Source organism: Peromyscus leucopus, chromosome 9, assembly GCF_004664715.2.
Source record: "Peromyscus leucopus breed LL Stock chromosome 9, UCI_PerLeu_2.1, whole genome shotgun sequence".
Classification (NCBI taxonomy): domain Eukaryota; kingdom Metazoa; phylum Chordata; class Mammalia; order Rodentia; family Cricetidae; genus Peromyscus; species Peromyscus leucopus.
The window spans coordinates 72267969-72292461 of NC_051070.1; the positions used below are offsets into that span (position 1 = coordinate 72267969).

At 45.1% G+C, this 24493-nt stretch overlaps 1 protein-coding gene across 1 annotated transcript in view; it reads right to left on the reverse strand.

The window, feature by feature from the left end:
• Nucleotides 1–24493, reverse strand: part of Rpgrip1 (RPGR interacting protein 1) — a 59719-nt gene that overhangs the window by 30712 nt on the left and 4514 nt on the right. The window contains exons 3-9 of the mRNA XM_037208551.1: nt 23417–23703; nt 19550–19649; nt 18036–18164; nt 11116–11221; nt 7707–7730; nt 4718–4864; nt 1904–1977 (exon numbers count right to left, since the gene is read on the reverse strand). Of these exons, the coding sequence (XP_037064446.1) occupies nt 1904–1977; nt 4718–4864; nt 7707–7730; nt 11116–11221; nt 18036–18164; nt 19550–19649; nt 23417–23703 (867 nt within the window). The remainder of the gene's footprint in view (nt 1–1903; nt 1978–4717; nt 4865–7706; nt 7731–11115; nt 11222–18035; nt 18165–19549; nt 19650–23416; nt 23704–24493) is intronic.

A 24493-nucleotide genomic window follows, 5' to 3' on the forward strand; every position in this document is an offset into this window, starting at 1 on the left:
AATGACTTACTGTACTCAAGGACAAAAACAAGCTTTTCAACACCTGTCCCTCCACCCTACGGTGTGTCGGTGTGTCGCTGTTAGGCCTGCCTCGAGTGGAAAACATCCATTTGTAACTTATACATTAATTGACATTAAAAACAAAACAAAAAACAAAACAAAACAACAACAACAACAAAAAAAAAACATGTTCCAGCAAGCATGGCACACACCTTTAATCCCAGCATTTGGGGGAGAGGGGAATAGGAGCAGGTAGATCTCTAAGTTTAAGACCAGTCTGGTCTACAGAGTGAGTTCCAAGACAGAGGAAACAGTTTCAAAAAAGCAAAAAAACAAAACAAAACAAAACAAAAAAACGTTTCTGAATAAATGTCATATAAAAACAATTTGCTTGGGTGATGGTAACACATGCCTTTAATCCCAGCACCCTGTGCCCTCCCCACAAAGGTTTCTTGCCTAGCATACGAAAGATCCTGCGTTCACTACACAGACCAAGGATGGTGGCATGCACCTGTAATCCCAGCATTCTGGAGGTGGAGGCAGGAAGAGCAGAAGTCCAAGGTCATTCTTGGCTACACAGTAAGTGAAAGGCTGCGTTTTATATCACCTGAAGACTCAAGAAGATAATAAATATTCTGAGTGATAAAGAGACCGGCAGCAGCTAATGCCACAGGAGAGCTTCACCATCACCTGACCCGGGTGCTGCCGGGAGACCTCTCCTGCAGCCCCAATCTGCTTCTTGCTCTTTATCGCTTCTTTTTTGGTGGAAACTTTGATTCTCCTGCCTCAGTCTCCTAAATCCTGGGATCACAGGTGCAGGACCACACACCCAGCTCCCTTTGCTGTCTTTTTACCATGATAAAAGTCACTTTGACTTTTAAAAATTTTCTCTGCACTTTTTTTCAGTGGCACTGAGGATTGCACCCTGGACCTCCCATGTGAGAAAATGCTCTACCACTAACGTCTCTGGCCCTCATTTTACTTTTATTTTGAGACAGAGTCCCACTGAGTTACCTAGGTCGCCCTCAAACTCATTCTGTAGCCCAGGTAGGCTTTAAACTTATGACCTACTTGGCTCAGCTCCTGGAACAGCTGGAATTACAGGCCTGTGCCATGGAGCACAGCCAGGTCCTTTGAATTACAAAATTAATACAGGAGTATATGTTTATTGTGGAAGAATTAAAATGAAAAGCTGGAGAGATGGCTCAAAGGATAAGAACACTAGTTGCTCAGTTCCCAGCGCCCACATGATGGTTCGCAACCATCGGTAACTCCAGTTCCAAGGGATCCAACACCCTCTTCTAGTCTCCAGAGGCAGACACCAGGCACATTTGTGGTGTCTAGGCACACATGCAAGCAACACACCCAGACACATAAAGTAAAAATAAGTATATCCCTGGCTATCCTGAAAATCACTAGTCTATAGACCAGACTAGCCTCTAACTCACGGAGATTGGCCTGCCTTTGCCTGTTGAATGCTGGGATTGAAGGCATGTGTCCCTACCACCCTGGAATTAAAAAAAAAAAATTAAAGAAAAGCAATAGAAAGACCTAAAGTGAAAGTCCTTCACTTTCACTTCATACAGTCTCTGCAGATTAAAATGCACACGCCAGGGCAGGGGTAGCGCGCCTGTTTACATCTTGCCTTTCCTTTGAACAATATTGTTATCTCTTTTTTGTTTTTGTTCTTTGAGACAGACTTTCTCTATAGACAGCCCTGGCTGTCCTGGAACTCATTCTGTAGACCAGGCTGGCCTGGTGGCCTCCATCTCTGCCTGCCTTTGCTCTGGAATGCTGGGATTAAAGGTATGTAACACCATGCCTGTTCAGTCTGTTTAAGATTTGTAAAGTTCCATAATTCTCTTACAGAAAACAGTGCTCTGGGGCCATACTTTGTACTTACTTCTCCAAGAGCTTGTCATAACTGTCACTCAGCAATTTCCGTTCATTTTCCAAATCTTCCACTCTGACCTGAAACTTAATAACGATAGAATCCTTGAGACCATGCTGGTTTTGCTTTTCATTGCAGACCAGAGTTTGGGCATGGGCTCTTCTATACTGATTCTACAAGGTGTCGTTTGAAAGATTGGCCTGGCACACCTTAAATCTACTGCACAGAGGCAGTAGAATCTCTGAGTTCCCTGCCAGCCTCGTCTACAAGTGAGCATTGGGACCTCCAGGGCCACACAGTAAAAACCTTGTCTCAAAAAAACAAAAAAACAAAAGATTGGAGCCAGTTGAAAGTAGGCTGGGGACTTTCATTGGAATTAGTGAAAACTCTTTGAGCCAGTTTTCCTGACATCTTTGTTCCAACCATCAGAGAAATGACAAAGCATTACAAAAGATAAAAATGGTCAGTGAGATGGCTCAGCAGATAAGAGCAATTGCCACCAAGCCTGGTGACTTGAGTCTGATCTTTGGAACCCACAGGGTAGAAAGAGAAAACTAACTCAAAAGATGTCCTATGACCTCCACTCTTAAGCGGTGGTCTATGTACCTACACAATAAATAAATGTAAGGAAAAAAGACACAGCCAATCCTGGTGGTACACAAGATTAACCTTGGCACTCAGGAGGCAGAGGCAGGAAGATCTCTGTGAGTTCGAGGCCAGCCTGGTCTACAGAGTGCATCTCAGACTAGGCAGAGCTACATAGTGAGACCCTGTCTCAAAAAACAGCAAAAGAAAAAGAAAAGACTCTAGAAAATGGACAAGTATAAATTCTCAAATGTTGCAATCATCTAAACTATGTGGTTTAACCACTTTGGAGGCTCACTGTTCTCATATGAAAAAATTAAGTGGGCAAGGCTAGAGAGACAGGTTAGCAGCTAAGAACACTGGCTGCTCTTCCCAAGAACCTGGGTTTGATTCCCAGCACCCACATGATGGCTCACAAACATCTGTAACTCCATTTTCAGGGAATCTGATGCCTTCCTCTGACTCCAGCAAATACTACACACTCACGCGGTGCACAGGCACACAGGCAAGCAAAGCACCAACAGACATAAAACAAATGCTTTTCATGGAGTAGCCACACTGTTGCTATGATGCTCATTTTTAACATCTTGAAGTTAGAATGCAGCAGTTTTTAATTAAAAAAAAAAAAAAAGCCCTCCTCAGGGCCTCAGACTTGGTCCAGCACACACATTTGTTTTGTTTGTTTGTTTTTGTTTTTTGAAATTACTCAGCTGTGGTGGTATTGTGTTCCCCAAAATATTGTGTACCCTAATAAACTTAGCTGGGGTCGGAGAACAGAAAAGCCACTAGATATATTTAGGATAGGCAGTGGTAGCACACGCTCTTAATCCTAGCATTCCAGAGGCAGAAATCCATGTGTTCAAGGATAGAGCCAAGCATGGTGACTCACGCCTTTAATCTCAGAAAGCGAGCCTTTAATCCCAGGGAGTGGTGGTAGAAAGCAGAATGGTAGATAAGGCGTGAGGACCAGAAACTAGAAGCATTTGGCCTGCTTAAGCATGTGGCTGGTTAAGCTTTCAGGCTTTGGAGCACAGTTCAGCTGAGACCCATTCTGGATGAGGATTCAGAGGCCTCCAGTCTGAGGAAGCAAGACCAGCTGAGGATCCGGCGAGGTGAGGTAGTTGTGACCTGTCCTGTCTCTCTGATCTACCAGCATTCACCCTCATAACTGGCCTCAGGTTTGATTTTATTAATAAGAACTTTTAAGATTCATGCTACACTCAGCAGTTTATTCATAAGACATAGACAATCTGATGAATAGAAAACATTTTTTTTTAGTTACTAAAGCAGAGAAATTTAGTTGTCGGGAGGCCTGTTAAGGAAGGCAGTGCACACATTCATAGCAGTATTGGGGGCTTGCTGGACGGTTAAGCTGTTTCTGGCCTTTTACAAAGGGAAAGGACACTGCAAACAGCCTTGTACATACTCCTGTGTTCCACTGTCAGAGCTGTGCTGGAAGATGCAGCCCTAAGAAGGAAGCTGCAGGATTAATTAAAGGGGGTGTGCATTCAAAATATTCATGAAGACAACTAAATTTTTCCAAAGAAGTTATACAGTAAATGAGAACACACACAAGGAACTGTGAATATTTATAGAAGTAAATCTGATAGAGGAAAATGGTCTCTAGTCACTGACCAATTTTATATTTTGTTGCTGATGAGTGAAGTTTATCCTTTTTTTTTTTTTCAATTTCCATCAGTCCTGAAATTATACCTTTTATAAAGAACTTAGAGCTCTTGCAGGGCAAACTTAAAATTACAAAAAAATCTGATATAAAACACTTAATCCTTATAAATGTATTATAACTTAACCTAATATGGATCCACTGATTACACTCATGAGAGAACTTCTACGATTCAATTCAACTTGAGGTTGAAGTCCTTTATCCCAATTTGCAGGCAGCACACACATTTGTTTGTTTATCATGTAGCCCAAGCTGGTCTCAGACTTACTGTACATCAAAAGAAGACCTTGAACATCTCACCATCTCCTTTCCATTTTGCTAAGATTACAGATGTGTGTCAACACACGTTTTGCTGAGTCAGGCTTTCACCAGGACAGACTGAATTCTGAGATCCCCCTGCCTCTGCCTCTCAAGTGCCCAGCATCGCACCTGCTTTAGGCAACGTTAAGGAACAAATCCAGGGCTTTGGATGTGCTAGGGAAGTACTCTATAACTGAGCTGCTCCCGACCCTGGAATATGGCACATTTGATGACATCTCTTAACTATTATTATTTACCTCCTTCAGAGTTATCTGCAAGATAGACACATCTTCCAATTGGGCCTTCAAGCTCATGGCCTTCTTGCTCTCCTCTGATAGCTCAGCCTTGAGCTCATTCACTTGGCTGAGGAAGGCATCATGGGTTGCATTCAGTATTCCTTGATTCTGCAGACAAAGGGAATCCCTCTAGGAATGATCACATGATTCAACAGGAATGGTCTCCAGACAGCAGCAACTCAAAGAATGACCATGTGGTAGTTTGGATAAGAATGGCCCCCACAAGCCAGGAAGTGGTGACACACACCTTTAATCCCAGTACTTGGGAAGCAGAGGCATGAGTTCAAGGCCAGTCTGGTTTACAAAGTGAGTTCCAGGACAGCCAGAGCTGTTAAACAAGGAAACCAAACCCTGTCTCAAAAAAAAAAAAAAAAAAAAAAAAAAAATTACCTTTTGATGCAAGGAGTGAAGACTCACACCTTTAATCCCAACACTCAGGAGGCAGAGGCAAAGGGATCTCTGTGAATTTGAGGCCAGCTTGGTCTACATAGCGAGTTTCAGGATAATCAGGGCTATATAGAGAGATTCTTGTTGGAGAATATTTGTTTATACTGTGAAGATCTGTCTTTGCCAAAGCACCTTCTGATTGGTTTAATAAAGAGCTGAATGACCAATAGCAAATCAGGAAGAGGTTAAGTGGGACTTTCGGGGACAGAGAGGACTCTGGGAAGAAGAAAGGCAGAGTCACCAGACAGACATGGACTATCAAAAAAAAAAATTCAAGACACGGAATAAAATCTGTCTCTCGTCTCCCAGAGCTCCCTGACATCAGGGCTAAAACTGGAGCATCTGGAGAGCAAGGTCCTGACCCCACAGGCAGAAGTTTCAGCTGTGGCGTTTAAGATGTACCATGGGAGAGATGAGAAAGCCCATGAACAGAATTGCCAAATGCTGGCTCACACTATCTGAGCAGCTGCATAAGGGCTTCCGGGTCCCTGTTTTAGAAGGCCAGGCAGGCTAGTGCGTGCCCTGCCAGGCCGTCAATTGAGCCTTGTTCAAAGTGCCACCTAGAGAGATAACTGGTCAGCTGACTGTCCCCATGCACACAGTGGCATGGGGACATCAAACTAAGACTCCAGCAGACCTCCTAGGCTTGGCCACAGGCTTGCAAGGAACCCAGGATGCAGCGGTGGTGGTCTGTTTCCTTCCTGTTGGACACTAAGCCACTTAATCAGTCCTGAGGGAGTTTTGGGGTCCCACCTCTCCTCATTTCCCCATTGTCGGGTTAGGGAGGACAGCCTTACCCACCTCACCAGACTTAACTGTACTTTCTGGGTTACTTAATGGGAAAAGATTTTCCAGCTAAGACAGGAGCCTTCATTCATTGCTCCCTCCATGCGCCTCACTCCAGACCTGTCACAGTGCTTCTCCTCCTCATGCACAGGGACACAGACAGGGCCCTGCTCTCTGCCTTGTCCCTAATTCCAGAAGAATGAGGTCTTACCCCACAAGCTTTTCTCTTCCTGGTTCCCTCTTCTAATTAACTACTCAGCTCATCGTTACAGGATCACTATAGATACCCAGGTGGTAACAGTTAAAAGGTATTTACACCCCCAGACCCAAAAGTTTCTGGGCTCTGCAAAAACAGACTTTAATATAACCATCTATTACTGTTAAATGCCCTCAACAATTGATCACCTGTATCTCTTGGATGCTAAGCTAATAAAGGAAACAGCTGCCTTAAAATAATCTATCTCTGATAAAGCTTATCTCAGGTAAAAATTCAAAATATGTTCCAATCTTTCTCCTCTTCTCTCTCTCTCTCTCTCTCTCTCTCTCTCTCTCTCTCTCTCTCTCTCTCTCTCTCTCTCTCTTTCTCCCTCTCCTCTCTGCACATGATTCTTCCCCAGGCCTGGTTCTTTTGTCCATTCCCCTCCTCCTAATAAAGCTCTGATACTGGGTTTTGTTGTGGCTTGTGCCTTATGAACTTTCTGCACAGTAACCCGCACCGCTTAATATTTTTAAAACAACAGGAAGCAAGATGGACAGTAAGGAGATGAGGTAACAAGCCTCCTGGAAAAATGTAGATTAAAAAAATATAGGTTAATTTAAGTTATAAGAAGTAGTTAGGCAGGCAGTGGTGGCACACACATTTAATCCTAGCACTTGGGAGGCAGAGGCAGGCAGATCTCTGTGAATTTGAGGGGCCCCTGGTCTACAGAGCTAGTTCCAGAACAACTAGGGCTGTTACACAGAGAAACCCTGTCTCAAAAAACCGAAAGAGAGAGAGAGAGAGAGAGAGAGAGAGAGAGAGAGAGAGAGAGAGATGGTTAGGAATAAACCTAAGCTAAGTAGAGCTTTCAGGATTAATAATAAGTCTTGGAGTCATTATTTGCAAGCCAGCAGCCCAAGGAAAAATCCAACTTCATTTGGCACCCAATGTGGGGCACATACACAGAGCCCATTGCTCACAGCACACAGAGGCAAGGTTTGTTTAAGAGGATGGTCTCGTTTAAGAGGCCCTGCTAGGAGCAGCTGATGCGCTACTCTGCAACAGAAGACTAGGTACAAACATCTGCCACAGCGAGGGCACAGCAGCTTCCCAGAGCTGGGTCAGTTAGGTGCAGCTGGGATGGTCAGTTAGGAGGACCCAAAGGGGGCGGAGCCAGATGCCAGTGCCATAAGCCAAAGTCACAGAGGGCCTAGCCAAACAGTTTAAGATTTCTCTCATGTGGTTAGAGAAAGCTGCAGGTTTGCAATAGAGTCAGGTCCAGACCAAGATCTCTAAACAGATATAGTATGCTTAAAAATGTGCTTAGATGCTAAAAAAAAAAAAAAAGAAAATGGGTACATACAGTCATAGAAAAATAAATAAATAGTTTAAAAATAATAAATTATCTGAGCTTTCATAATTAATAAGAAGTCCCCAGGTCGTTATTTGTGGGCTGGGGGTCCTAACAAAAAAGTACTACTGTAAATCCTGTCAAAAAACAGCAAAAAAAAAAATTACCTTCTGGAGCAAGTCTTCATATGCCTGGAAGAAACAAGTAAGTATTATTTCACCAATGCACCAATTTCACAATATATTTGACATCTCTCTAAGATAAATATAGTTGGGTGTGGCAGCCCATGCCATGAATCCTAGCACTTGGAAGATAGAGGCAGGCAGATCTCTATGAGTTTGAGTCTGGTCTGGTCTACAGAGCAAGTTCCAAGCCAGCCAGGGCTACACAGTGAGACCTTATTTCAAAAAGAGAGAAGTGGGGCTGGAGAGATGGCTCAGAGGTTAAAAACACTGGCTGCTCTTCCAATGGACTCCAGTTCAAGTCCCAGCAACCACATGGTGGCTCACAACCATCTGTAATGAGATCTGGTGCCCTCTTCTGGCATCTAGGCATGCATGCACGCAAAACATTGTATACATAGTAAATTTATAAATAAATCTTAAAGTGGGGGGAAATACACGACTCAGCAGAGCAGCCATGTCTTAGGGCTGAATGCAGGAAGACCTAACCTCAGAGACTAACCACCATCTACTCACCTAAAGCAGGAATCCAGAAGCTACCTTTCATTTCTCCATTGACCTCACTCTCTCTCCTTTTGGGGACAGAGCCTGTTCTTCTGTGTCTTGGATTTATCAAAGTAAGATCCCTTTCTCTGCGATCTTCTCTCCCCTGGGTCCTCATCTAGTCTCCTTGGTAATCCCGTCCTGGGCTTCTATGGGGTTTCCGTGTCTATACTCTGTATCAGCCATTCCAGCCCTACTCGGTTCTGCAATTTTGCCTTTTTCTTTTTTAGATTTATTTTTATTTTATTTTATGTACATTAGGGCTTTGCCTGCATGTATCTCTTTGTGAGGGTGTCAGATCCCCTAGAACTGGAGTTACAGATAATTCTGAGCTGCCATGTGGGTACTGAGAATTGAACTCGAGTCCTTTGGGAAGAGCAGCCAGTCCTCTTAACCACTGGGCCATCTCTCGAGCCCGGAAATTTTCTTTTTAAATTTAGTTACTTTATGTGTATGAGTGTTTTGCCTGCATGTGTGTATGTGCACCACATATGTGCCTGGTTCCTGCAGAAGTCAGAAGAGGGTATCAAATCCCCTGAACCTGGAGTTAGATAGAGACTGTTGAGAGCCTCTATGTGGATGCTAGGAATCAAACCTGGATCCTCTGCAAGAACAAGAAGTTGTTTTAAACTCTGAGCCATGTCTTCAGCCCCTTTTCCTGGTTTTAGTTGGTTTGTTTAGTCTTTGTTTGTTTTGTTTTTTGAGACAGGATGTCACGTGGTCCAGGCTGGCCACAGACTTGCTATGTTGTTGATGATCATCTTGAGATACTGCAATTCTTGAGACCTTGAAGATTTCAGGACAACATAAAAAGTCTCCTACATCGCCTACATCCATTCCTACCACCTGTAACTAGTAACTATTGGTACTTTTTCCTAAAGGTATTCTTTATGTACTAAAATGTATTTCAAATCTCATGCTTTTCAAAGGCTATGAGATCTTTTGGAGGGAAGAAGCTGGTTTTATGACCAATGTGTTCAAAACCCGTCTCCAGATGCTCATTATCTATGTGCTGAAGCCTAAATCTCTGACAGACAGGCTCTGGGACCTAGACCTTCAGTGTGTCTACATTCACCTCCCTAGAAACTCTTCTCTTTTCTTGAACACTTGGTGCTGCACGATACTCTTCTGATATTTCAGAATTTAGTTCATGAACAGATTCCTTTATGAATCCTTTTTAGAATGTTTTTAAACTTTAATTTCTACTGTGTGTGTGTGTGGGGGGGTGCTTTGCCGGCTTGTGCATCTGTGCACCACTGCATGCCTGGTACTTGCAGAGGCCGGAAGAGGGAGCTGGATCCCCTGGAGCTGGAGTTACCTATGGCTGTGAGCCACCGTGTGGGTGCTGGGAATTAAACCAAGGCCCTCTAGAAGAGCAGCCAGTGCTCCTAACCACTGAGCCGTCGATCCAGTCCCCATTTACGAAGCCTTTTCTCTTTGCACCGGCCACTTCCTTTTTTGATACCCGATCACTTCCTTTCTTGGTACCTCCCCTGCCTCATCTAGAGTTGTTCTACAACCTTGCTGCACTCTCACTCCTGGAACGGCCTTGGAGACTCGAGCTGTGTTACTCCCCACTGTGGTCTTTAGTTTAAGTCAGAAAACAACCAGGCAAGCACCATGGGTTGGAAAGAAACAAGGCTGCCAGTGTCATCTTTATTTCTCAGGGCTTTGCACAGCTCTAACGCTCTGTACACACTGGCTCCATAAAGGAATGGTGCTGAGGTCTCACTTAGACCTTGACATCACAGTCCCACCATTCTCGATGAAGTTAATAACCCGGCATTGGGGGAAGCCATGCTACTAGCCTGAACCAAATCCTATTCTGCCTCTTACTCTTTTTACACCTCGATCCAGTTACTTGTCTCCTTTGGGGTGTAATTTCCTCACGGCTGTGTTTCCTACATCAGTTCTGTCATATTAAGAGGGCACATGCTATAAGCATCTAGGACTGAGTCTTCAGCAGATAGAAAGTGATCACCAAAGGCTTGTCTCCCGCCCTCCCTTATGGTGATTATAGAATTACATTCTGATCCCTTTGGTTGGGACCTGAACCCTGACACAAGTTAACCCTGCCAAACTCCACCTTACCAGGCAAGAGCCTGAGTCTTTTCTGTAACAGAGAAATCATGAGAAAACAATAGACTGGCAAGGCTTGGCTCTGAATACCACTTGTAAATTATATGACCTTAGACAAGTAACTTAGTGTCTTTGAATTATGATCTCACATATGCAAGACAGAAAAATCCTCTGAGTGTGGTAGACACACTGGACATCCCAGCATGGAGTGGGAGGGTAGGTAGAAAGGAGTGTGCACGTTTGAGGCTAGCCTGAGGTACATAGTGAGTTTCTGTTGGCCTATGTTACAGAATAAGGGCCCATCACAAAGAGGGGGGTGGGTACAAAGTGGAGGGAGGACAGGAAAAGGACAGGGAAAGAAGGAAGCAGAGGAACAGGTTCTTGTTTTGGGTTTTTGTTTGTTTGGTTGGTTGGTTTTTGTTCTTGGTTGTTTTTTTGTGTGTGTGTGTGGGGGGGGGGTATTTGTTTTGTTTTTCAAGACTGGGTTTTTCTATGTATCCTTGGCTGTCCTGGAACTCACTCTGTAGACCAGGCTGTCCTGGAACTCACTCTGTAGACCAGGCTGGCCTGGAACTCATAGAGACCCACCTGCCTCTGCCTCCGGAGTGCTGGGATTGAAGGCGCCCTTCCCCACAGCCCAGCTAGTTTTTTTGTGCTGTTTTAAGTAACGCCCCCTCCCCTTTGTGCAGTCCTAGGGATTGAACCTAGGGCTTCATGAAAGAACGAATCGGCTTTTCCCTCTCTAAAAAGCACGGCTAATTATAGAACTCACCTCTTGAACTTGTGTTAACTGGGCTTCTGTGGCCGCCAGTGAGGCATTCTTTTCATATAAGAGCTTTTTAAGTCGAATCAGCTCCACGTTCTCCTTAATGGAGGCCCTGTAAAATAGAAGGCACTAAACTGTAAAATAGAAGGCACTAAACACATCAGAAGTAGAAACAGTCTGCAAAATATCCTTCCTCCCCGTTTGTTTTTAAGATTTACTTTTTATGTATACAGTGTTCTGCCTGCAGGCCAGAAGAGGGCACCAGATCTCATCACAGATGGTTGTGAGCCACCAGGTGGTTGCTGGGAATTGAAGTCAGAACCTCTAGAAGAGGGAGAAGCCAGCGTTCCTAACCTCTGAGCCATCTCTAGAAGAGGGAGAAGCCAGCGTTCTTAACCTCTGAGCCATCTCTCCAGCCCCCCTCCTCCTGTTTGTAATTATGACAGTTAAGATCTGAGGACCACTAATCTTAAGCCTTGAGTTCTAAAAAAAAACATAGTAACTATTTTTTTTAATTATGGTTCTCACATTTTCTCAGATATCTTACAGAGTTCAACTAAATATACGCCTTATTTCCTTAGAAACATAAATATAGAGGCAAAGGAAGGCTATTATTATTTCCAAACCTAGGGGATAATGTTTCTGGCTATTTGATTTAATTTATATTTTTGAGACAACATCTCACTATATAGCCCAAGTTGGCCCTTATTAAAAAAATGACTTAGCTGGGCATGGTGGTGCATACCTTTAATCCTAGCACTTTGGAACTCAGGAAGCAGAGGCAGGCAGATCTCTGAGTTCAAGGCCAGCTTAGTCTACAGAGAATATTCTAGGACAGCCAGGGCTACACAAAGAAACCCTGTCACGAAAAACAAAGCAAAACAAAACAAAAACAAAAAATTACTTGATAGCACACACTTTTAATCCCAATGCTTGGGAGGCAGAGGCAGGCAGATAACTGTGAGTTCAAGGCCAGCCTCGTTTACAGAGTGAGTTCCAGGGCAGCCAGAGCTATGTAGTAAAACCCTGTCTCAAAAATACATACATACATACATACATACACACACACACACACACACACACACACACACACACACACACACATACATAAGAAAATGAAAAAAAGTTTAAAAGATATTAGGAAGGATTTAGGCTCACTCTGTCCCAGCAACTCTCACTCCCTGTACTGACTAGTTACAAAAGAGATATTTAAAATTACATTGTTACTTAGACTTTACCTCCAAGTAATTAAATATGGGGCTTAAGTGTTTAGTGTTTAACAGGTCTCCACAGGCTGGGGGTTGTAGCTCAGTTGGTAGAGAGAAGCAGAACTTCCTGGCAAGCAGGAGGTCCTGAATTTGGTCCCCAGCATGGTATAAAACAGATGTAGTGGTGAATGCCTGGAATCCCAGGGATGGGAAGGGGAAGGTAGAAAAGCAGGAGGATCAGAGGTTCCAGATTCTCCTCTGCTCCATAGTGAATTTGGATCAGCCTGGGTTACATGAAACCCGGTCTCAAAAGGAAAAAAATAAAATACAATAAAAACAACGAAAAATCAGTGGACTGTTTGTCATTCAGCCTGAGGGAGCAGGGGTGGGGTGGAGGGGGGTTGCTTCACGTGACAGGAACCTGGTAGAGTCCTCAGTGCATGTGATTAAGTGAGAAGAGCGAACCTCAAAGCTGCATTTGTACAATCCGAGCTATCCAGTGCTGTGGGCGAAAGGAAAAGCCGTACATAGAGAGAAAAGGATCAACGGTCATCAAAGGTTGAGGAGAGAGACACAAACAGGCAGAGCACAGGCGGTTTTTAGGGCAGTGACTCTCCTGTGATATAGAATGGTGGGTCCCGGTAACTACACACTTTCCCAAACTCCCAGCATGCACAACAGCAAGAATGAACTTTTTTTTTCCTTTTTCTTTTTTTGATTTTCAAGACAGGGTTTCTCTGTGAAGCCCTGGCTGTCCTGGGACTCACTCTGTAAACCAGACTGGCCTCAAACTCAGAGCTCTACCTATTATAGACTGGCATCCAACTCAGAGCTCTACCTACCTCTGCCTCCAGAGTGCTGGGACTAAAGGCATTATGCCACCACACCTAACTAAATATGAACTTTAATATGAACTGCTGCCTCTGTGTCAATATTAGCTCATTTTGATGTTTTGGGTTTGTTTGTTTGTTTTTTTAATTTTCATTGAGAAAGGGTTTTACTATGAAACCTTGGCTTGCCTGGAATGTCTTAATCCAGGCTGGCCTTGAACTCATAACGATTGACCTGTCTCTGCCTCTCAAGTGCTGGGATTAAAGGCATATGCCGCCACTTCTGGCTGTTGGTTACTTTGTAACAAAGGCACCACTTTGGATTCAGTGGTAAAGAGCATGTGCTGCTCTTGGAAGGCGAGATTCTAGTCTCAGGTTAAACCAGCAGTCAAATCCAGTTCCAAGGGTCTGGCGCCCTCTTCTGGCCTCTTCAGGCACCAGGTGCACACAGTGCACTAACATATCTGTAGGCAAAAATTCCCACATTAAACACACACACACACACACACACACACACACTCACACACATCTGAAAACTAAAGAGGAGCTGAAGAGTTAGCTTGGCTGTTAAGGGCACTTGTTGCTCTTGCAGAGGACTGGGGTTCAATTCCTAACATCTGCATGGTGGCTGGATCCAACCTCATAGTCTTCTGACCTTCACAGGCAGCAGGCACTCACATGGTGCACAGACACATGTGTGAGTAAACATTCATAAACATGGAACGAAAATAAATCTAAATAAAACATTTTAAATAAAATACAAACCGAAAAGGCTGTGGAGACAGGTGTATGTGGTCCTTGTTATTCAATTTGGCTATGAAACTAAAAGACTGATCTAAATAATGCAGTCCATTTTCCACCTGGTGTGTGTGTGTGTGTGTGTGTGTGTGTGTGTGCGCGCGCGCGCGCGCGCGCGCGCGCGTTCACACTCATGCTCTTACACATACATGTGGAGGCCAGAGGTTGACGCTGCGTCTCTTCCTCATTTGCGCTCCACTTTGTATGTTGAGACAAGATCTCATACAGAAACTAGCTAGGCAATGAGTTCCACGGAGCCCCTTGTCTCCAATCCCCTAGTGCTGAGATTGTAGACACATGCTGCCACGCCCAGCTTTTCTGTGGCTGCTGAGGTTCCAAACCCTGGTCTTCATGCTTCTGTAACAAGCAGCTTACTGATTGCGTTAATCTCCCTGGCCTTTTTTTTTTTCCATTACTTTTATTCGTTTGTTTGTTTTTGCCAGTAGAATGAATCTTACCTTCAATTCCAGCACCCCAGAAGCAGAGGAAGCCATCTCAGCCCTTGAGCAAGGACTCTACCCTGAGCTAAATCCCCAATCCTTCGACCAGAGCATAAAAGCACTTGCTATAGAAGTCACACAATTTAAGTTCAATTCTTGGAACTTCTGGTGGAATAAAAGAACCAACTCCAGCCGGGCGGTGGTGGTGGTGCATGCCTTTAATCCCAGCACTCAGGAGGCAGAGGCAGGTGGATCTCTGTGAGTTTGAGGCCAGCCTAGTCTACAGAGTGAGTTCCAGGACAGTCAGGACAGGACTGTTACACAGAGAAACCCTGTCTCAAAAAACAAAAAAAAAAAACCAAAAAAAACAACAAAACTTCAGAAAGTTGTCTCTGATCTGCCCACACATGGAAATCACATGTGTATGTCTGCATTTGAACATACACACAATAATAAAAGTAAAATAAAGCCAGATGGTTGTGGCACATGCCTTTAATCCCAACACTTGGGAGGCAGAGGCAGGTGGATCTCTGAGTTCAAGGCCAGCCTGGTCTATAAAGTGAGTTCTAAGATAGCCAGGACAGTTAGACAGAGAAAAGTTTGTCTCAAAAAAAAAAAAAAAAAAAAACTAAATAAGTAAATAAAAGTAAAATAAAATATTTTTCCAAGGTGGGGAAGGTTTATGCAGGATTTCCTTCCTTCATTCCTTTCTTCTTTCAGCTTGAGGACAATTTTATTAGGATTTAAAGGGGGAAATGCTTCAGGGCAGGCAAGCCTTAAATCTCAGCTACTCCGGGCCACAGGAATATCATAAGAACTCAGCTGGTTATGGCAAAGTCACTACCTGGAGGAATCAGGGAATTCCTCCAGAAGAAGCCAAATCCCAAGGAGTTTTTGGTGTTACTTGGCTTGTTATATATCAGCTGTATTCTGTTATGAAAATCATGTGTGCCTTCATAGTTTTCCCAATTGGCTTTTCCCTAAGAAGGGCTAACAATGTGGACTGATCACTCTCTAGACACACACATTCCAGGCGCTTGGAGAACAGCCTCAGGAAAGGCTTTCTCTGGAATCAGATATCTCCCCTAGCCACTTTCAAGGACTAAAGGAGACACCACCCAGGTGGTCGCCCAATTTCCGAGGACTAACAGTGATAACAACCCACAGGCGAGTCTCCTGATTTAAGATAAATTCCACAAGGAGACACTGCCCAGGTGAGCCCCAACTTCCAAGGACTAACAATGATAACAGCCCACATGCAAGTCTCCTGACTTACAGTAAATTCCACAAGGAGACACCGCCTAAGTGAGGCGGGCGTTAAGTAATAGCTTTACACAGTTTAGCTCGGACCCTCCCTTGATATACCGGGTCTTCCAGGGCACAAGACAGAGAAGAGAAAAGAGAATGGAAGAACTAGATGGGTAAGAACTTGAGAGGAACAAACTGAGATGGAAAAGAAGTAGATTGAAGGGCTAGAAGAGAGTACTAGAGGAACGAGATGGAAGATGAGGAAGAGCCAGGTGGGGAAGAACAAGATGAGGTAGAACGAGAGAAGAGAAAAGAAGATGGGAGAGGAGATGATATGGGAAGGAACAAGATGGATGAGAACCTAGAAGGGGCAGAACTAGATGAAGGAATTAAGATGGAACCTAGAGGGGACCTGCAGACAAGTGTAGAGAGAAATCAGGCTAAAGATGACATAAATATGAGAGCAGAATATAAGCTTGTAACTGACACAGAATAATAAAGTGTATGAACTAAGGAGTTTCATGTACATAGATTCATTTCTTCTCATCAAAGATTAATTATCAGCTGGTTGTAGATTCTTCCCGGACCCTGGGAGGGGACTATGGAGGGGCTGGACCCCCATAGTCCCCGATACTCAGCAACTGCCCAAAGGAGAAGAATGGAGGAGAGAAGGAAAAACACCATGCCAACTTGAGTTAAGAGGGCATGAACGGGCTGGAGAGATACTCGGGAGTTAAGAGCACTGGCTCAGGGAGCCACAGCTGGGCTCCAGGCCGAGCTCCAGGAATCCATTGAAGAACGAGAAGAGGGATTCTATGTGCAAGGGACATTGAGGTCATGACTGAGAAATCTACAGACAAGCCAGCTAATGGGAAGTCATGAACTTTAGACCACCAGCTGTGAATCCCTCATGGGTCTCGACTAGGCCCTCGGCCTGGGTGAGACAGTTGGTACCTTGGTCTACTTGGGGGGCCCCTTGGCAGTGGGATCAGGGTCCATTCCTGATGTATTAGCTGGCTCTGGAGCCCAATACATACTGGGGGACCCCTTGCACAACCTTGGTGCAGGGAGAGGGGCTTGGACCTGTGTCAACTGAGTGTGCCAGGCTCTGCTGAGTCCCTATTGGAGGTCTTGTCTTGTCAGAGGAGGGAATGGGGGGTAGGTTGGGGGGGAAAGGCTGGGGAGCTGGAGGAGGGAGGAGAAGGGGAACTGTGGTTGGTATGTAAAATGAATAAAAAATTCTTAATAAAAAGTAAAAAAAAAAAAAGAGCACTGGCTGCTCTTCCAGAGGACCTGGATTCAATTCTCAGCACCCACGTGGCAGCTCACAACCATCTGTAACTCCAGATCCAGAGGATCCGACTCCCGTGGAAAAACACTCATACACATAAAATAAATAAATAAAATTAAATTTAAAAGAAGAGGTCAGCTACGTGCTGGGGAGGAGGTGTTAGAGAAACGGTGAGGCCCAGCATGTCAGGGCAAACATGCTTAGAAAACGATAGAATGAAGAAAAGGAGAAGCTATGCGTGGGGCTCTTTAAGAAACTACACTAGGATCTCTGTGAGTTCGAGGCCACAGAGTGACATCCAGGACAGGCTCCAAAGCTACACAGAGAAACCCTGTCTTGAAAAATTAAAAAAAAAAAAAAAAAAAAAAAAAAGAAAAGAAAAGAAAAAAAGAAACTACACTAAGAGGGGGAATGTGGGAAGGAAAAGTTCGTTATCTCATTAAAGGGATAAGTATTCTGCCTATCTCCTTTTATATTTTATTAACCCTTTCTAATATTATTTATTTGATTTTTATTTATGTACATTGGCATCTGATCTTCGGGAACTGGAGTTACAGACAGTTGTGAGCTTCCATGTGGTTACTGGGAATTGAACTCGGGTCGTCTGGAAGAGCAGCCAGTGCTCTTAACTACTGAGTCATCTCTCCAGCCCCTAATTCTTTATGAATTTCAGGCCAGGTGCACGCCTTTAACCCCAGTACTCAAGAGGCAGAGACAAGCGGATTTCTGTGAATTCAAGGCTAGCCTGGTCTACAGAGCTAGCTAGGTCCAGGACAGCCTACCTTCCCCTACCCCTCTCCTCTCTCTATAGAAGTAGTCTCATATGTCACCCTGGAATTCTCTGTGTAGACCAGGCTGGCCTCCACCACAGATCCACCTGCCTATTCCTCCTGAGTGGTGGGATTAAAAGCATGCAACACAATGCCTAGCCTCTTTATAAGCAGGATTTCTTAACTTATTAGATTCTCCAAGTCCATGTTTCAGATTGAATCTGTTCCTAAATAATCTCTTTTCCTCTGAGGTGAAGAAAACCTGGAAAACAAAACAAAACAAACACCACCTTAACTTTTTCTGCTCGGTATGGTTTGAGGTACGGAATGTTGGCTCTCACCGAAGCTCTGCAGCCGTCCGAGCACACTCCAGTGAGTTCCTCCACGTAAGCTGTTCATCTCCGGGCATTTTCTTAGGAGACCTGGGTAGCTCTTCCACTTGTGTAGAATTAGCGGTCATGATGTGAGCACTGTTAAGCATACATAGACCAACAAATTTAGCCCAAATCAGGACATGGCTGATAAAAAGTATACTTCTATAATTAGAGGAAGATTAAACACAAAAGGGAGAAGCAGAAGCTTTTATAGGGCTTAGAACTGAGCTATTCACTTACCAAAAAAAGTTAGGAAATCGGTTACCTTAGTGATATAGAGGGTAATCTTATAAAATGTAGCCTGCACATGCCAACATAGGAGATAAAAACTAAAAGGAAAGGGGAATACTTTAGGTCGTTAGACAGGAAGTTAACCTGTAAGTCCCACCTGCCCTAAGACAGGTAAGGTAACCTTCTGGGATTCTGGGAGTTGTGGTTCTTCTAGATAGATAGATAGATAGATAGATAGATAGATAGATAGATAGATAGATAGATAGACAGATAGATAACAAAGCCTCATGGGAAAGTATGGTGGCCTATGGGTTTTGTCAATATAAGCTCCTCCAACAAGTATCTTGGAGACACTCACCTGGAAAGTTTCCAGGTGATGGTCCTGAGCAAATTCCATCTTGGTCAGAATTTATAATTTTTTTTAAATCTTTTTTGTCTCTTGTTTTTGTATTTGTTTTTCAAGACAGGGTTTCTCTGTGTAGCTTTGTGCCTTTCCTGGAACTCACTTTGGAGACCAGGCTGGCCTCGAACTCACAGAGATCCGCCTGCCTCTGCCTCCCCAGTGCTGGGATTGAGGCCGTGCGCCGCCGCCACCACCACCCGGCCCAGAATTTATAATTTTAATGAAAGCCTGCTTAAATTCGGCCAAAATGGTGGAACTGGTTTTTCTGGTGAATTTCAGGATTAACATTATGGAAAGGACTTTTATTGTTTTCCTCAATGAACAGAGAAATGCTTGTTTTATAGATACAAAAAAGAATGTAAACATAAATTTTGACAAGGCCTCATTGTGTAGACCAGGATGGCCTGGAACTCACAGAGATCCCCCTGTCTCTGTGCAGGTGTGCTTGGACTAAGGAATGCTCATCCTGTTGGTTCTTGTTTTGTATTTTTAAACAAAGAAGTTGTGGGCTGGAGAGATGGCTCAGTGGTTAAGAGCACTGGCAGCTCTTCCAGATTGGACCCAGGTTCAATTCCCAGCAACTGCATGGCAGCTCACAGCTGTCTGTAGTTCCAGGGGACCATGTTCTAGGGGTCCAGTTTCAGGGGACCCCCTAGTAAAACACCAATGCACATTGAAAAAGAAAGTAAACACTTTTTAAAAAAAGAGAAAGTTGACATTGACTTACAGCTGCCATTTTGATTTCTCTGATTTTCCTGGAAATCAGCAACACTCACTGATCCTTCAGTGACGTATTTCCAACTAGAACCTTTTTAGTAACAACACAGGACTCGAAAGAGGAACTCACAGTTGCCGGGGTTCACTGGTTATTTCGATTCTGTTGTTCTCATCTCTCACATTCCCCTTGAAGGTGGGAGGGGCTGTACAGCTGCGCCTGTCTTTTGGCCCTGAAAATTTAGGCAGAGAAAGATGTGAGATGTAGCCACAGCACCTTCTAGAACACCACATACCCAAACCTGGATGTCATATGCTGGCCACTATGAGCCTTGAGGCTGGGGGGGGGGGGAAGCCTCATGTGACAGTTAGTCACAAAGGTGTTTCCTTCCTCCTTACGTAAAATCAGAACTGCAAATACCTTCAGCCAAGGATACTGACTCAGTGGGGCTGGGGAGATGGCCCAGTGGTTAAGAGCACTGGCTGCTCTTCCATCCTCTTCCAGAGGTCCTGAGTTCAATTCCCAGCAATCACATGGTGGCTCACAACCATCTGTAATGAGATCTGGTGCCCTATTCTGGTGTCCAGGCATACATGCATACAACAGAATACTGTATACATAAAATACTGTATTAATAATAATAATAAAAGAATACTTTCGGCTGGGCGTTGGTGGAGCACACCTTTAATCCCAGCACTTGGGAGGCAGAGCCAGGCGGATCTCTGTGAGTTCGAGGCCAGCCTGGGCTACAGAGTGAGTTCCAGGACAGGCAACAAAGCTACACAGAGAAACCATGTCTCGAAGAAAAAAAAAAAAGAAAAAAGAAAAAAAAGAATACTTTCAGTGAGTGGGTACAAGTGGGAGGAATGAAGAAAGATTCAAGCTAGTGCAAATCAGGGCCTGGTACATAACAGGCACAGTCATGCTTAAATGTCCTCATTTATTTTATTCTGTTTGTTTTGATTTCTCCGTGTAGCCCTGGCTCTCCTCAAACTCATCATGTAAACCAGGCTGGCCTTGAACACAGAAATCTGCCTACTTCTGCCTGGACCTGTGCTGGAATTAAAGGCTTACTTCACCATTCCCCGGTTTGTTTTTTTGTTTGTTTTTTTGTTTGTTTTGTTTTTGTTCTTGAGGCAGGGTCCCATTCTGAAGTCCAGGTCAGCCTGCAGCTGGTAGCAATTCTTCCTCAGCCTCCTGAGGGCTGACATTCCAAATGTTGACTCAGGACTGAAATTCAGACTCCTGTTTTTTCCGCTATTTTTTGCAAACGTTTGCTTATCTGGAATATAGGACTTGAAAGCATAGAACCACACCACACAAACAAGTGATGATTTGGGGGAGTGTAGTGAAAGACCCCCGCTCCATTATAAGGACATGGGGCATTGGGCCGATGAAATGCCCCCCCCCAGGCCCAATAACTTAGCCTAAGAAATGCCATTCTAAAGGAATCAGAAAAACAGGAGTTCACAGCTGTGGCTGGCTAGCCATCCAGCCTTGGGAGAGAGATAACTGTGGTCAGCTGCCTCGGGAGAAAGACAGTTGAGTCAAATCAGGATATTTTATGGCTGGCCCCCTGGCCTTGAGGAATAAGCGGCTGGGCTGGAAAAACACCCACTATACCCTGGGCAAGGCCAAGTCAGCCACACACATACGACCCCAAGTTCACCCTGGCCTTCTTTGAAACAACCAATAGGGACCCTGTAACTATGCTTCTCGCTTCTGTAACCGCGCCTCTGCCCCTGGGATCCCATAAAAAGTTCCCCTTGCCCTAGGAAGGGGCGCAAGTCCTCCGAGAGACTTGGCCCCAGGTACCTGGTCTAATAAACCCTCTTGCTTTTGCATCTGATCTGTGGTTTCGGTGTGTTCCTTGGGTTTGGGGTCTCTCCTGAAGAAAGATCTCCCCTGGGAATCTTTCAGTAGACTTTAGTTCCAGCACTCAGGAGGCAGAAGCAGGCAGATCTCTGAGTTCGAGTCCAGGCTGGTCTACAGACTGAGTTCCAGGACAGCCAGCACTACACAGAGCAACCTTGTCTTGAAAAAAAAAAAGTGAGCCTGGCGGTGGTGGCGCACGCCTTTAATCCCAGCACTTGGGAGGCAGAGGCAGGCGGATCTCTGTGAGTTCGAGGCCAGCCTGGGCTACCAAGTGAGTTCCAGGAAAGGCGCAAAGCTACACAGAGAAATCCTGTCTCGAAAAACAAAAACAAAAACAAAAAAAAAAAAAAAAAAAGCAAACCGACAAAAAAACCAAATGAGTATTTAAGCAGTAAGAGTGTTTAAATCAAAAGTTGTTTGTAGACTTGCTTTGCCCAGGCTCTCCTCACTAACTCAGCCCTTGAGAACAGACTGTCTTCTGGAGGCTGCTGCTGAGGGTCCAAGACAGACCTCAGGCTCAGCCAGCTAGAGTGCACGGAGAGACCCTTTGCTTGGGGCTCAGGACCTCAGCTAGGGTTGCGCTCAGGGAAACTCGGAGCCCACAGCATTGTGTGTAGTGTGTGCGTATGCCCAGTTTTCTTGGGAGAAGGGCCTTAAATATGGCCCTGGTTTCAAGGGAGTCCTCTTCTCCAAAATCAGAGCACAGAGGCACAGTTGTCCTGCAAGCCCTGGCTTCCCAGCCACATGTCTGGCTTTCAGACCCTCACTCCTAAGCATAGTCCCCATGCTCAAGGTGCCTCCTTCCTAGACTGCTGTGGACTCCACCAGCAAAACGTCTGTTTCCACTGTCTGCTTATCTGTGGCAAAAATCCTTTGGAAACCGAGTTGTTTGTTCATCTTGTTTTATTTTTTGAGACAGGAGGGGTCTCAACTGTGGACTCCTGGCTGGCTTGGAACTTGCTATGTAGGGCAGGATGACCCGAATTATCACAGACCCTGCAGCCTCTTAACTCTGGAGAGTGGGGATTATCACAACCAGCTGTTGATTTTGAAGATTTTTGTTTTTGTTTTTGTTTTTTTTTGTTTTTCGAAACAGAGTTTCTCTGTGTAGCTTCGCGCCTTTCCTGGAACTCACTCTGTAGTCCAGGCTGGCCTCAAACTCACAGGGATCGGTCTGGCTCTGCCTCCCGAGTGCTGGGATTAAAGCGTGCGCCACCACAGCCCGGCCCGAATCTTTTAATGTTTAATTTTTTGATTACCATACAAAATGATGGGGTTCTCTGCAGCTGTACACAGGTACCACCGCTTTGTGTCTCCTTTGCCTCCCCCACGCCCTTCCCTGGTGGGTTCCCTTCCTTCCCCCAGATAATCTTCCCTTCTGATTCCTTACCACTGCTACCCTTTCTTTACGCCCCTCCCCTGGGTGTTGTTTAGTTCCGTTTTTTTGTTTGTTTGTTTGTTTGCTTTTGTGGTTGCTGTTTAGTTTATTTTTTTTGAAGATTTTTTTTAAAGATTTATTTATGTATTATGTATGCAGTGTTCTGCCTGCATGTATCCCTTCAGGCCAGAAGAGGGCACCAGATCTCATTACAGATGGTTGTGAGCCACCATGTGGTTGCTGGAAACTGAACTCAGGACCTTTGGAAGAACAAGCAGTGCTCTTAACCTCTGAGCCATCTCTCCAGCCCCATGGACATTAACCTACAGTATCAATCATGTTAACCAAGCCCTTGGCCACCGAGCCACATGCAAGCGGTGAATTCAGAAATTTGTACCCAACTACCACGGGTGGGGGTGTTGAGGGTGGGGTGGGGGATGGGCAGTGCAGGTTTTTAGAAAGAGGGAAAGATGAGATAACAATGATGGGTTAATGAGTAGACTAAAGCAGGGAATGCTGGGTGATCATGGCGCGCGCCTTTAATCCCAACATCTGGGAGGCGGAGACCAGCCTGGTCTACAGAGTGAGATCCAGGACATCCAGGGTTACGCAGAGAAACCCTGTCTCAGAAAACAAAACAAACTAAAGAAGAAGAAAGCAGGAAAGAAACATGATTGGTGATTCAGTGCCCTCGTGGGGCGTAGTTCCAGCCTCACTCTGCTTGGGTTTCTGCAGCAGTTACATACCAGGAGTGTGGGACAGCCTTCGACCCGCGGGGACTTGAGGCTGTGCACCGCCCGGCGCGCTGGAGGGACACAGGCGCTGTGGATGCGCTTTTCTCCTGGGAACCGATGGGCGTAGGGGCGCCGAGGGGCGTGGGGGCGCCGAGGGGCGTGGGGGCGCCGAGGGGCGTGGGGGCGCCGAGGGGCGTGGGGGCGCCGAGGAGCGTGGCCGCCTCGCAGGCTCCCTGAGTGCAGCAAGTGCCAGCAGGTCCCGTTGGGCAGTGGTGGATTGCTGCATGGTACTCCTCCGCCTATGGCAAAACAGATCACGTGGGTTTCCCCACCCACCAACCCTTGCTGGGGTTGAAGTCGGGGCTTGATTCTAGCTGGGCAAGCCTCAGAGCTATTTTAGCTGGGTGAGCCTCAGAGCTTTGGTGTCTTAGTTAGGGTTAACTGTTGCTTGAATGAAACAGCATGACCAAAAAAATAATTTGGGAAAAAAGGGTTTATTTGATTTATGTTTCCACATTGTAGTCCATCACTGAAGGAAGTCAGGCTACGAACTCACACAGGGCCGGAACCTGGAGGCAGGAGCAGGTATAGAGCCTGTGGAGGAGTGCTGCTTACTGGCTTGCTCCCCTCGGCTCATTCAGCCTGATTTCTTATAGAACCCAAGGCAACCAGTCTAGGGATAATGGTACCACCTGCAATGGGCTGGACCCTCCTGAACCCTCCTCCATCAATCACTAAGAAAATGCCCTAAGGCTAGATCTTTGTTGTTTTATTTTTGTTTTTCAAGACAGGGTTTCTCTGTGTAGCCCTGGCTGTCCTGGAACTTTCTCTGTAGACCAGGCTGGCCCTCGATCTCAGAGATTTACTTGCCCTCTGCTTCCCAGTGCTGGGATTATAAGCATGTACTATGATGCCTGGTAAGAAACAAATGAGTTTTAAGAGAAGTAATAAATGTAAGTAAAGTTTTTACTTCTATGCAATTGTTAAGTCTCAGGCAGTCCATATGTCCAGATATGACAGTCTTGGCTCAATTCAAGCTGGACTATAAAACGATTTGTGGTGGTTAGATAAAAGCCAGCAGCATTCCTC